The sequence below is a fragment of the Heterocephalus glaber genome, unplaced genomic scaffold (genome assembly GCF_053883595.1).
Source record: "Heterocephalus glaber isolate CG9 unplaced genomic scaffold, H.glaber_assembly_v1.0 deba00001503, whole genome shotgun sequence".
Lineage (NCBI taxonomy): Eukaryota > Metazoa > Chordata > Mammalia > Rodentia > Bathyergidae > Heterocephalus > Heterocephalus glaber.
The window spans coordinates 2,924,184-2,939,062 of NW_028258323.1; the positions used below are offsets into that span (position 1 = coordinate 2,924,184).

The 14,879-nt window shown below is 44.0% G+C and overlaps 1 protein-coding gene across 2 annotated transcripts in view; it reads left to right on the forward strand.

The window, feature by feature from the left end:
- Positions 1–4,909: 4,909 nt before the first annotated feature.
- Pkd2 (polycystin 2, transient receptor potential cation channel) overlaps positions 4,910–14,879 on the forward strand; it is a 52,358-nt gene continuing 42,388 nt past the window's right edge. The window contains exons 1-2 of one of the 2 annotated variants that reach the window (XM_087185936.1): positions 4,910–5,543; positions 14,283–14,396. In XM_087185936.1, the coding sequence (XP_087042062.1) occupies positions 4,970–5,543; positions 14,283–14,396 (688 nt within the window). In that variant the 5' untranslated portion in view covers positions 4,910–4,969. The remainder of the gene's footprint in view (positions 5,544–14,282; positions 14,397–14,879) is intronic. The other variant, XM_004870559.4, reaches the window with a different exon arrangement.

A 14,879-nucleotide genomic window follows, 5' to 3' on the forward strand; every position in this document is an offset into this window, starting at 1 on the left:
AAACCAAAACTCAGACATGAAGAACATTGCAAATCCTAGCCTTGCCTTATTAGGAAGTAAAACGAGAAATAAAGTAAGTTTTACATTGGTTAGCACTTCTTATAAAGCCCCAAATACCAAATTTTCTTCTAATGATTTCAGATGTCAAGTTGTAAAAATTTATTTTACAATGTTCTTGAATAAATAAGGGCTTGGGAAAAAAATGAGAGAGAAACATATTTGTTTGAGTGAATTGCTAAGCAACACCACACATGCCAGAAACTCCTTTTGGATTTCCTCTTGAATGTGGAGACAGTGAGACCAATGGGTATTTCAGCTTGTGTCTGCCTCAACAGTTCTCACTGGAAAATAGAAGCAACCCAGAAAACATATGATTCTAACAATACAGAAGTTAGAGGCATGGGAATTACTAAGTATTAAATTGGACTGCACTGTTCATAATACTGGCTTTTTAAACAGCTGAGTGTTCCCCTTGGCGTGAGGACAAAGTAAGGAGTTCATAGAGTGTGTCCCCAGAAAAATCCTCAATGAGATGAAATCAAAGAGCACTCTGGCTATGTTATCTATCTCACACAGCACCCCACACTCTGCATTATTGAAACTTGTGACATGACATTAGGACTGTGGCAGTCAGAGAAATAAAAGTACAACTTTGTGCATTTCACTTTGTAATAAGGGAACACTTTTTATGAGAAGTGGATTTTTAAGATAACTATTAAAAGAAGGAATTCTATGTATAGGAAGAGAAACTTAAGCCAGCTTGAGCAAAAGTTAGGCATTTTGCAGGGGGGATATAATGTTAAAGTAAAAGCACAAAAGGGAACATTAGGAAACCAGAAGGAATGAATAGATATTTGTGCAGGAAACATATCTGATAACAGGAGTTGAGTTTATAAAGCTTAGATTAAAATTAATAGTGAAACTCTTAGAATGTAAGATTTAAGATACAATGGACTAAATACTACTCATTCTACTACATAAAAATTACCATGAATTTTTTATATTACATTTCTTCTGGTAACTTAAATAAAATTGTGGGTAAGCATACATCTAACACTAAATTTATGTATGTACACATTTTCAATCAATATTTTAAAGGTGAAAGTATAGTCACAGGAAGACTGGTTCAGATTTTGTTTTAAAACAAAAAACTGAGAGCAAACAAGAAATGGAAACATGAAGCAGAATCTGCAATGAAGTAATCTGCCTGAATTGTGAGGAGCTACACCACTGTTGGGGGAAAATATTCCAACATTTAAGATAGCATTTTGACCAGTGATTTAATCATAGGTTCCTGTGGGCGTAACACCTATCCAGAGCTCCTGGGACTCAGAGGAGAAGTGGCAGGCCGTAAACATTTAAGGAGTTGAAGAGTCAGAAGACTCCAGTTTAGGTCAAAGGTCCAGCTCTGTGACTGAAGATGATGGCAGGGACTTAAGAGTCTTCATTAACTTCACAAATCCCTGTGGAAGGTAAGCCTTCCTCCAGGAGGGCCAGGCTTTGCACCTGCTTCACTGCTTTCTCTTACTTGTAGCATTGTGTTTGATACATAGTAGGTACTCACAAAGTACTGTTTACAGAATCTTGTGCTGGGCATGGAGCCCCTGTCCTCAAGAAGCTCATAGTCTAAATGGGATAAAGATATCCAAATGAGCAATTATAATAGATGAAGTACACGAATCAGTAGAGCTCTAATACTGCTACCATTTACCATGTGCCAGGCAGGGTTCTATATGCCTCACTGCTACAATCTGAACGTTGGTGTTTCCCCAAATTGATGCACTAAAACCCTAACTCCTACAGTGAAGATATTAGAAGGTAGAGCTTTCAGGAAGTGATTAAGTTGTAAGGATGAAGCCCTCATGAAAGGAACTAAGGTCTTTATTTTCAAAAGGCCCAAGGAAGCTTGTGTTAGCCAGCTTTCCATTTTGATAACAAAATATCTGAGAAAAATCCAGTTAAAGGGAGGAAAAAGTTATTCAAACTCATGGTTTCAGAGGTTTCAGCCCACATGAGTTGGCTCCATTGCTGCTGAGTTCCTGGTGAGGCAGAGCATCATGGCAGGTGACACGGGTGTTGCAAAGCTGCTCAGCTCATGGTGTCTGGAAAGCAGAAAGAGAAAATGCTGGGGCCCACACATTCCGCTTAGGTGCATGCACTCCTGGGAGCAAACTTTCTTGCACCAGGCCCCACCTCCAAAAAGTTCCACCACTTTGCAATAGCACCGTAGACTAGCGACCAAGATTTCAATGAATGAGCCTTCGTAGGACTTTTACAACCCAAACCATAATGGAACTTTTCAGTCCCTTCCACCATGTGAGGACACAGCTAGCAGGTGCTATCTGTGTCAGAAGGTGGGCTTTCACCAGATACAACATCTGCTAGTATGATGACCTTGGACTACCCAGCTTCCAAAACTACAAGAAAAGAATACTGTTACGATAGTAATCAGTACAGACGGATTAAGGCAATTATATGTATCAAGTCTTCTAATCCTCACAACACCATGAGATAGGCACTATCATTATTTCCATCTTTACAAGCAACAAAAAGAGAAGAAACATGACCAATATCATACAGCAGGAAGTGGAGAACAAGACCTAAAGCCCAGGCCCCCGCCTCCAGGGTCCCTGCAAGAAATGAGCACAGAGCAGGCCCCAGCCAAAGATAGTCTAACTTCACCAAAGTTTCCTTTAGGTCTGGGATTCTAGATGATGGGATCATTGGTGATAGTGAAGCAGGGATTACAGGGGAAATTCATAATACATTGGTGCTTCCCAAATTGAGGGTAGCCCCCAAACTCTGAGAAGATACAGAATTTCAGGTCTAAAGTTCTAGAATTCTTGAACAAATAAGACTAGTGTGTCTTTAGAGTGGATGTATCCTTAACAAGTTTTCCAAGTGATATTGGAGGTCTTTAGGTCATATTTTGAAAACACAGAGCTAGAGAGCTGGGGATTTAGCTCAGGGCCACCTTGCCTGCCTCATAAGCCCAAGGTCCTGAGTTTGATCCTCGGTACTGGAAAAAAACACACAGCTAGAGCTGTTCCCCCGGGGACCCCTTTGGCTCAGATCTGTGCTCTGTCCATGCCCAACTCCCTCTGGGCCCCATGTCTATTCAGAATGCTTTGACAATGCAGTGCAGGAGGTGCTGTTCGCCATCTTTAGCAGTCTCTTGGATGACAGGCATTGGGACCCCTACTCAGGACAGTAATTATCTCTATGTTTTTAATCTTTGTTTGATCTGTCTCCTCTCAAGGCCAAGCCTATATCATACTCTGCTTCACAAGCCTGACTCCTCATTGGGTGCACCGGGAAATGTCTGCAGGACAAGCCAGGCTTGTGCTTAGGACCCACAGCCAGCCCGGCCTTTGAGAAGCTCACAGTTGGGTAAAGGACAGTTACTGGCATAAACTGCAGAATCAAGTGATAGGAGCTACAAATTTGTGAGTATGAGCAGCATATTGTGAGTTCATAGAAACCAGCAGATAATGCCGCATGAGGAGATGGGCAGCATGGGAAATCATGCTAGAAAAGTACCTTAGGAGCTGTCATAACCCATAAGCTGACTTGTGTCCTCCCAAAAATTCAGGTTGAAATCCTAACCCCTACTTCTGTACCTCAGAACAGTACTGAACTTGGACTTGCCTTTTAAAAGGCAATTAAATTAAGTGAGATCCTTAGGATGGTCCGTAATTCGGTCCAACTGGCCTTCCGATAAGAGATTAGAAGACCATGTGAGGAACCGAGAAAAAGCAGGGGACACACATGCCAAGAGGAGAGGCCTCAGAAGAAAACAACATGCTGTGAGATTAATTTCTGTATCGGTCAAGCCCCGTTGCCAGTGGTAGTTTGTTAGGTTCCCAAGGAAGCTAACATACAAGCTGATCACCAAACCTTACTAAACCCAACTACACAGATTAAATGTTACCCTCTGAGCTGCTGGAAACTCATACTCTTGTCTAAGCAGCAATGTGAGGAATGAGCAGCTTTGGTTCCGGAATATAATCCGGAAACAGTGGGGACACATGGAGAATAGAGGTGGAAAGGGACCCTTGGTTCCAATGTGGGATAACACACACAGAGGTAAATACGGCCCGGGAATGAAAAGCTGACAGCCTATCGGGGCAACATCTGTGGGCAAAAGGGAGGAACGAAATCTAGAGAAGAGGTGGAGAGCAGACAAATGGGATCAAGAAGCAGCGCAGGCAGGCCGCCCCCAACCTCAGCAGGGATACAGGAAGTGACAAGGGAGAGGATAAGACATTGAGCTTGGAGTAGGCTGAGTTTGAGACAGCTGCAGAGCTGGATGTGCAGCCAAGGGGAAATAAAGTTCCAGGATCAGGGCCTGATGCACGATCCTGTTCCTCAGAGGCCAGTGCTGGGGAAGGACAGGAGCTCCCGGTGCAAGCTCCAGCCATCTGCTAGTCCTCAGGCCCAATCCTCTGGACGCCCACAGCGTGGACAGCAGGGACATCAAAGCACAGAGGGGTCGGGGAAAGCGGTGCAAGTCAGCTCTGGTTTGTCTGAGATCTCCAAATGTGGGAAAGGCACCTCGGCCCACTCTAGAGATCCTCGCTCAGCCCGATTTCACTATCTCACACCATCCCACGGAAGGGTCTCCATCTTTCTCTCTTCTCACTTCTGTAAATCGAGGCACAAATGACTAAGGGTTAACCCGGACCCAAGCATTATCTCCAGGGCCTGTTTGTCCCCGGGCGCACTCCTCCCGAGCTGTTCAGGATCGGAGAGTGAGTGGCGTGCACAGGGCTCGGGCTCTGCTGGGCGCAGGGAGGACCTACACGGCCGGGGCGGGACCAGGCCTGGGCCCCAGGGACGGGGCGGGGCGGGGCGGGGCGGGGCGGGGCTTAGCGCGGCCCCGGGGCGGTTAAGGAAGCGAGACGGTGGCCTGGGCGGCGCGCGCTCCGAGTGTGGCGCTAAGGCCCGCGCGCCAGGCGCCCGTGACGCGATGGTGAACGCCAGCCGCGTGCAGCCGCAGCCGCCCGGGGCCGCTGAGCCGTCTGCGCCCCGAGCGCCCGGGCCGGGCGGGCGGATGGCGGGGCTGGGCGGCCCAGGCCTGCGAGAGCCGCGAGGCCTGGACATCGAGATGGAGCGCATCCGCCAGGCGGCCGCGCGCGACCCCCCAGCCGGGGCCTCGGCCTCGCCGTCCCCGCCGCCCTCAGCCTGCTCGCGGCAGGCGTGGAGCCGCGACAACCCCGGCTTCGAGGCCGAGGAGGAGGACGATGACGAGGAGGTGGAGGGCGAGGAGGGCGGCATGGTGGTGGAGATGGACGTGGAGTGGCGCCCGGGCAGCCGCAGGGCGGCCGCGTCCTCGGCCGTGGGCTCTGCGGGCGTGCGCGGCCGGGCTCTGGGCGGCTACCACGGCGCGGGACCCCCGGGCGCGCGGCGCCACCGGCGCGAGGACCCTGGCGCTTCGTGCCCCAGCCCAGCCGGCGGCGGGGACGCGCGGCATCGCCACCTGGCCCTGGACGGGCAGCCGCCCCGCGTGGCCTGGGCCGAGCGCCTGGTCCGCGGGCTGCGAGGTAAGCGCGGCCTCGGGTGCCCAGAGCTGGGGTGGAGGCTGTTAGCCTAGCCCGCCCCGCGCCCTTCAGAATCCCCCTGCGCCCGGGTGGGGTGTAGGGTCTGGCGCCTGCCTCTCTTCTGCTGACTTTTGAAAGCACGTGAAAGCCATAGTAGGGGGCCTTGCAGGGGGAGAATGAGTCTTGCTTCTAGTACAACTCATGGTGGTTACAACTAAACTGCATGTTTGCTTATGTCACAAAATCACAAAGAATTTTGTACAATACGAGCACGCATGATGCCCTTCACGCTCCGCTGTTGTCTCACCCTGTTCAAGGAAGAGTAACTATAGCGTTATCTAAATTCGTGGAAGTGCCGTTAGGTTGTCACTGACGATGTTGTTTTGGTGATGTTGCCTATGATTATTTGGTCAAGAAGGAGTTGTTGACCGTATCACGAATGGAATAAAATAATGTTTATAAAAATAAATGTTTAACCATTTTTAGTTCTAGACATTTTTCTGAAACAGTTGCAAAGACAAGGTTACATTGTTTTAAAACCTTGCTAGTATGTTTTTAAAACTTGGATGTTTTTAAATAACAGTGTTGTTTGCGTTGCCAACTAAATAATGAAATCTCCACATACCAGCTGATCAATGTGTGGAGTTCGTTCACCCAGCTCTGCAAAGGGCAAGGGAGAAAATTTCAGATTTGCCAGTGCCTAGTAAGAGGAGGCAGATTTTCCAGTAGCAAATGGGATCCTGCTTTACAAAATTTTGTAAAGTCGTCCTTAGAGTGTTGTATTGAGTCTTACCCACTTTTGTTTGTTGTGTGTGTATGTGTGTGTGTGTGTGTGTGTGTGTGGTGGTGGTGGTGGTGGTGATGGCAGCACCAGGATTGAACCCAGGGTCACTCTACCAGGGGCTGAGCTACACCCAGCCCTTTTTACTTTGAGACAGAGTCTCATCTAAGTTTCCCAGGCTTCCTTCCAACTTGTGAATCTCCTGTTTCGCCACTACAATCTAATGAATCCTCATTTTTTAGTTTTCATTCTCAGTTCTTTTGACATTCTCCCTGTTCTTCCCTGTCAGTTTTGAAAATTGTGCGCACAACCCATAGAGGTGGTGTTGTAGCAGCATAAATAAGACAGCTCTAGTCTACATTTAAATCTCAGTTCTGCTACTCATTGGCTCTAACACCTTGAGCAAGTTATTTAACTTTTCCTCATATGCTTGATCCTTAAATTTTGCATCTATTAAAAAAGAAAAGAGATAATCCTAGTGCGTAGTTCTTGATTTGTGGGAAGAATTTGAATAAGACATCAGAAGTGAAGTAGTGTCTTGGTTATTTTCTGGGTACTGGAACAAAATACTTGATGCCCACAAGTTAAAGGAGGAAAAGTTTACTTTAGCTCACGGTTTGAAGAGGTTTCAGTCCATAGAAGGGTGGCTCCAATGCAGGGTAGCATGGTGAAGGAGAAACAGTCCATGGTATGTTAGGCTGAAAAAGGCAACAAGCAGCTGCCTTCCTTCCCTTTTTATTACATTCAGGCTACAAGTGTGTGCTGCTCACAAGCAGGGTGGATCTTCTGTCGTCAGTAAATCCATTCAGCCACATCCAGAACTATGCTAATCCAATTAGAGCACTGATCCAGTTATCAAACCCTTAACCCAGTATCACACAGCCATGATCCAGCCACTTCCCTAAATCCACACCTCTGAACACATAAGGCTTTGGGGAACATCTAGATATGAGCCATAACAGGTAGTAAGTCTGTGCCATGCTGTGAGTGCTCCATAAGTCTTACAAATCATAAAAGTATATTTGGGCCCTTCTTTTACATGCATGCTTATACTGGTTAATTTGATTCAGAGCATAATGGAAATGAAAGGATCCTTTTGATAACTTAAGTGAATAAAACACTAGTACTTTGTAAGGTTCAAAACTGTATTAAAACAAATTATGTATCATTTTACCCTATGTGAAATGTGCTTTTAAAAAGTGTTCACTGAGATAAGACGGAAGTTTCCCACATTAATAGTGGCCAGTCACAAGATCCTAGTAACTTAGGTTGAGCATTTGACAGCACACATAACCTTTACTAAACTCAATGGAATAAAATATGAAATACATATTTTTATATGAGTTATATACATGTTTATTTCTTTTAAAGTGTTTTTTCAAGAAGCTTATAGTTACTAAGCTCATACTCTTAAAACCTCTTGTCCAGCTGTATCTGTGGGAACTTCCAGATTGCTGAGCACTGAAGGGTCCTGGCAGTGGCACTCCCTGAGAGGCCACGGAAGCCCCAGCTCTTCTCAGACTTGGCCCAGACAGCTCTTCATCTGTTTCCCTGGTGATATCCTGTTTGATAATTGGTAAATGTAAAAAAATAATAGCACATATATCAGTGATCTCATTCTTTCATAGGGGGCCAGACTGAGGAAATTTTTAATTATAGAAAAATGTTAAATCTCATTTTATCAGTTTCTGTAGTGAAGAAATTATAGTTGACATTCTTGTCACCCATTAAATAAGCAACATTTATTAAATACTTAGTACCTATGATGAAGATAACACAATGCTGGCAGCTGCAAAAAGAAATAAACTGGAGTAGTGTATCACCATTTACCTTAGAATCCAGAAATGTAAGATGATTAATGAAGAAGGTGTGATTTTTCACCCCTCTTGGAATAAGTGATGGAAATGTTGGATGCACCACAATACAGGCAGTGCCCTAGGATCACAATAGCCAGCCACTTTTGGAAATTTTAAAGTAGGGGAGATTACTGAAGTTTAGAGTGGTCAGACATTTCCCAGAGATCTTTATACAGTTACTCAGACCTCTGGGGCCTCTGCTACTCAATGATTATAATGAAGGAGTTGCACTGAATCTCCAAGACTGCTTGTAGCTTCAGCATACTCTGGTTGTTGTTTAATAACACCAATTCCAGGTGGACAGCAAATAGTCCTTTCCGTTCATTGGTCAGTACGTTACTCTGCTGCCTTAGCAGAAGTGGTATAGTCAAGAAAGAAAAAATGCCTGAGGCCTGGTAGGAGTGCTTTGTATCTAACCGAGGAACCAAGGCTGCATCCCTGCATATTAAGAAGCAGATGAACATTTCTGAGCAGGAGCAGGGGCAGGGAGTCTTGGTGGGGAATGGAGTCACCATTGCAGTGTCCAAGAGGCCTGCAGAGGAGACACCAAGGCAGGTAGACCAGGTGGCTGGCAGCCAGGGAGGAGATGCTGATGGCGTGGAACAGAGGAAGCAAAGACTAGCTCATGGGTTACAGACAATGCCCCAGACCAGGAGATGTCCGGCAGTAAAATGTAGCAGTCTGTTTATCAAATCGTCTGACTTTCTAAAGTTGAATATTTTGCTATTAGTGAGTCAGCTTGCAAGAGTCAGTTTCTATTTGTTGTTTTAAACATGGATGCTTGGGCTTTTTGTTGCTGTTTTTGTTGCTGTTCCTAGAGAAATCACAAAGAATAGGTTGATTATCCCTTAGCCAAAATGCTTGGGTCCTGAAACATTTTGGAGTCTGTATTTTTTAAAGATTTTTGAATATTTGCAGATACAGTTGAGGATGGGACCCAAGTTTAAACATGAAACTCATTTCTGTTTTACATGCACCTTGTACCCAGAGCCTAAACAGTGATGCTGAACCTTTCAGAGATTGAGTGCCCAAACTGCAACCCTAAACCCACTTATTCATCTCAAAGTGCCAACACTGCAATTAAATACTAAGGTTTTAGTTTAGAAAAAAAAAACTCATACACTTTGCTCCTGTGACAGAGAGGGCTGTATGTGCCATAGGTTCATCACCCCTGGCCTAAAGGTATTTTTATACAATGTTTTGAGTGCACCTGTGTTTTAACTGCAGCCTATCAACATGAGGTCAGGTGTAGAATTTTCTACTTGAGGGGTCATGTTGGTGCTCACACAGTTTCAGACTTCAGAGTATTTTGATTTCAGATGTTTGACTTAGGGATGCTTGACTTGTACTAACTGTGTAGGTAAGGGTGGGCTATGCCACAGAACAAATAAACACCTTCCTCCCATTCAGTGCCCAGAAGAATAAGAGGTTGGTTGCACACTAACACTTAAGGAGGGTATTCCAGGTGAGCAACAGCTCTCCTCTTTGTGCTTATATTTGGGAACATCAGCTCCTTCCCTCATGCACCTTTCCCAGGGCCCTGTCACCATATGCAAGGTCAAAGCTGGACACCCCAGTTCTGATGGGAGGAAGGTGAAAGAAGATTACTGTTGTCTTAAAGTCCCGGTCCTTCAAGCAGCTCCCATCTGTTCCACTCATGATCTGTTGGCCAAGTTCTTATTCGTGTAACCCAGACACCTGCAGGGAAGTCTGTAAAATGCACTGTAGCCTTGCATCCAGACGGGAAGGCATGGATTTGGATGGCCAGCTATCAATTCTGTTACTTTAATGGTGCTCAAGGGAAATAGGAGGCCTATTTTTATTTTTCCTAAAATAATCAGACCTGGACATTGAAATTAGTGTGCTGTTTGTGACCTTCAACACAGACTAATTCACCATTTTAACTTGCCATTCTCTCAACCTGGTTTATTTCACGTGGCATAATGTTTTCAAGGGTCATCTATGTAGTAGCACACCTCATTCCTTTTAATGATGGAATCATTGTACTCTGTATCGCATTTTGTTCATTCATTCCTTAGTTGGTGGACATGGGTGTGTTAGGTTTTTTTACCAGTTTGGTTTTTTTTTTTTTTGACCTTTTGGCTCTAATGATTTTCCTTTTATTTTTATCCAGTCTTCACCCCATCGATTTTTCCTTTTCATTTTTACTTGCAGCATTATTTTGAACAAACAAGATTTTGTATTTAATTACTGCAGGATTCTTTTGAGGGATGGTTGCTACTCTTTGGGTTGTGTCAAGGTTATGCTAGAAAGAGTTCATGCAATAAACAATCCTTTTTATGAGATTCTTCTCTGTGGTGGGTCATAAGGACACAAGACAAATAATAGAAGGCTCCATCTTTCAGGGGTGAGTAATTGCAGTGGTCGGTCCTAGGTATGAGAGGAACCCAAGGAAGAGAGGAGCAGCTCTTCCTGAGGAGGTCAGAAGAGCCTTCAAGAGAGAGTCAAATGTGAGCTACATTTTGAAGAATGAGGAGGAAATTCTGGGAGAGAACAATAGCAGGAGCAAGACCAAGCAAACCTACAGCATGAGTTATGGAACTGGACTTTTTCCTGTTGGCAGTTGGAGTCGGGAGCTTCAGACTGGAGGCTGGTTGATCCCATGGCAGTCTGAAGGACTCAGAGGGTGGAGTGAGGTGAGCTGGTGGCTGGGAGACTTGGTCAGGAGAGGGCTGGCCAGGATGGAGAGCGATGCCCAGGGCTGGAACCAGGCAGGTGAGCAGGGATGGAGGGAGATTCAAGACAGCCTGAAACTCAGAATTGCCAAACCAGCTCCCTGGAGGGATAAGAGAGGGCCTGTTCTTGGGCAAACCCAAATAGGAAGAGCAGGTTTCTAGAAGAAGGAAGAGCTTCATTTTGGGCCTGTGAGTGTGAGCCATGTGCAGAGGGAACTATTAACAGGGGTCAATACCTGTCCACACCTCAGGGAATGCTGGCTGAGATTACAGGATTCAGGAGTCACTGAATATTCTAGTCAGGTAGCCACTGACTATTTTAGTGAAAATGAAGCAATAATAGTGAAAAGTCATGTCCCCTTTCTCTCTTTTATTTTTGTTTTCTTTTTGTGGTACTGGGGATTGAGCCCAAGGCCTTCACACTGAGCTGTATCACCAGCCCTTTTAAAGTTTTGTTTGTTTGCTTTTTTAGTGATACAGAGTCTTGCTAAGTCTCTGAGTTGCCCCGTGGGCTGGGCTCAAACATGTAATAGTCTTGCCTCAGCCTCCCAGGGAGCTGAGATGACAGGCATGTGCCACCACACCTGGCTAACCAGCTTCACTTTCTAGAAGTCTTCCTATAATTCACATGCTCTTCATGTAATATTTCTAATTCCCAGGAGAGCCCCATGAGGAAGAATTCCTGCTCGATTTTAGAGGGAGTGGAGAATATTAACATTAGGTAAGGTCTCACGGCTCATGGCTCACAAGTGGCTGAGCCCCCAGGGACAGTAGATGACTCCAGAGTCCTACATTGCACCATGTCATGTCAGTAAGTCAGAGAGAGTTCATGTATTTCAGGTGGGAAAATATGAACTTGAGGCAAAAAAAACCCCACTGAACCTTGGGTTAGTTGCAAAGTAATTGGGGAGAATGGGTAGGGTTTAGATGAATCAGAGTTGGCTTTGAGTTGATAATTGCTGGAGATGGGTGATGGATACAGAAGAGCATTATGTCATTCTCTCTTTGTGGTATTTTCAAATATTTTCCAAGATGGTAAGTTTTTGAAAACATTTGTATAAAGCTGTTGGGGAAAGAGCATTTGTTTACAAAACCAGCTATTTATCTTCAAAACATCTTGCATTTGGGGTTACCCATTCCAAAGACCCTGATGTTCATATTTAAGAAGTAGCATTGTGCAGAGGCATACACTGTTTAGACAATGTACTTTGACTTGGCCTCTGGCATAAGCTAAACACCCTTTTAAACATAAAGGAAGTTGGAGAGTTATGCAGTGTGCCCCTCATTTCATGTTTTCCTAAATGGCTAGAAGCACCATATGTGCTGAACATGGGTATCTGGAAAATACTCCCATCATGCTGGGACAGTCATGAGAAAAGGCAGCAGCAGATTTTGAAGAATGCCGCTATTTTGCATCTGAGCTCCATCCTTATCCTGTCAGCTGTGTTAAATATGGGAACTAGTTAGGTAGTTAATAACAGGGAAATTATTTTTTCTGTTTGTGAAGAAGCCATCTCTCACCTATCTGAATGTAAAGAAGTCCCTGTCTTTTAAGATAACCCCTACATATACACTCAATGAGAAAATGGCATGAAAACTGTAAAGGCCATAAATACATAAGGAGGTAGATTGAATAATTTAGAAAAATAAAAGTCACAATAATATATAAAATTATAAATAAGGTGACTTGTTTCTTTTTATTTGAAATGTCTCATTCAAGGGCAAGAATTAAGTTATCATGGGCCATTGTAAGTTTAGCTTGATAGAAGTTTGTTTTTCTATTTAAAGGCCAAGCAGTATCATTTGTGAAAGTTAAAGTTTTGCCTTTTCCTTAGTGCCTGGTTGTCCATAACCCATGGAAAAGAATGAAACCTCTAAACAAGAAAGGCAGGGAAACAGTGTTTCCTGATGGTACAGACCAGCCATCTTTGCTTCCATGTCTATGTTAGGCCTGGTCTCCAAAAGAAGTCCACCCAAAGAGATGATGTGGTTGTATCCAGGGCTACTGAGCCTAATTCTTGGCTGCCTCTGGGCTATTCGGAGTTGTAATTTTCCATGTCATCTACATTTGTAATAATTCTTCAGTATGATAGAGTTTCAAGGAACAAACATTCTGCTCACTGCATTTCTTCTGTATGAGTCATTCCCCGACAGCTTCCAGGTCTTGGCAGCAGCACCTCCATCATAAGTTATGCTTACTTCCAGCATGGTGAAAACCTATGATGTGTAACACAGTGTCTTTGAATTCAGATGGTGATTTTCCTAAAGGAAATTTGGGAGAAAGAAGGAAATGAAATACTCAAATTTAGGAGTAGAACTGATGCATTATTGTAAGATCTAAAACATGCATGAACACAGATGATGAAATCACTTATTCTGAATGAAAGACACTTTCCCTTTTCTCTCTTTGGCATGATTGCAGTGTGAGCTTCAGTTATTGAAGGGCTGAGGTCTGTAGAATAAAAGCATTGCAGGCCCAGGATGGTTTCCATCAGCAGCCATGCTAATCTAACTGAAAGAATGGAGAAGCTTGTCTTTTCTGGAAACATTAAGATTCTTCTAAAGAAACAGTAATGTGACTTGACCGCACTGTTTATTAAAAGGGGGTTGGATGGCCACCATGTCTGCCTGCTGGCTGAATCCAAAACTGTAACTTTCTGCAGCAGGCTCACGCAGGGTTATGTCATCTTCACTCAGCCAGCCCAACATTTTTCCATCCGCTAAAACATAGAGCATGGCTGCTGATCTTATTCTTTCCCCTTAGAAAGAGAGAAGCTGCTTTTAATTTTAAAAGTACATGTTAATTGAAATTTTATAAATCAGTTAAGCAAAACAGACTTAGTATGGGCAATCCCTATCGAGTTCCTGATAGGACAAAGATGAGCACAGAGCAGCTCCTCTGCCTGTGTGATAGGCACTTGATGGATGTTTGGAAGTTGCCATGTCGCACCAACCAGAACTTTTTCATGAGGTGGCTTCTAAGGCCATCTGCAATGTAGTCACATCACCTCCTTAACTGGGTTTGATAGTAGCACGACAGGTCATGTCCTTGCTCACATATGAAGAGCTGTGTGTTGCACATGGTGGCTAACTCTCCTCTTTTAAACTGTCCTCATTTCCTGCCCTCCTGCATTTTTACTAAGACATTTACTAGTGGTCTTGGGAGTTGAGAAAATGACTGGATCTTTGCCTTGTATTTTGCTTGGTGCATTGTGAATTATAAAGTACTCCTGCTATGCCAGTTTCACAGTTGCATTTAGAGTTTGTTAAAATATATATCTTCATATATATTTATGTTTCTGAATGAGAACCTCCCTTATGCCTTACACTGTTTACTTCATGTTTTCTTCTCTTTTGCTATTCATGAGCATTCTTAAATAACATCTTTTTTCCCCATTATATTTTAAAGGTCTCTGGGGAACAAGACTCATGGAGGAAAGCAGCACTAATCGAGAGAAATACCTTAAGAGTGTTTTGCGGGAACTGGTCACATACCTCCTTTTCCTCATAGTCTTGTGCATCTGTAAGTAGATAGTTTCCTTCCACTCATGGAGAAGTTTTGAAAACATTTGCCCTGTCAAAATCGTAATTAAAAGGAAGTATATCAGTACCTAAAGGGTCAAGTCAACAGTTGTCTTCTTGGTTTTGTTTTCAATTCCAATTTAAACTTTGGTAAAGATCCTCTCATCACCACCTTAGCAGATGTTAATGAAAAAATCAGTTATCTGACTAGCTAGTTCGATGTGAGTTGTGACCATTTTCACTATGAGAAGCATGTGGCAACCTGTCAGACATGAAGAACTCAATTAAAAGGATTTTAGCATTTCAAAACAATAAATAACCAGACCAGTGAATGTAAAAAGTCAGTGTAAGAACTGTTTTCAGCAGATTGACTTTCTAAGTTTAACTTTCAGGAAACACAAACAACCCACCAATATTACTATTATTTGCATGTTTAAAAGTCTCCTTTTGGATTTGGATATGGTGTGTCAGTGCCTTTATTCTA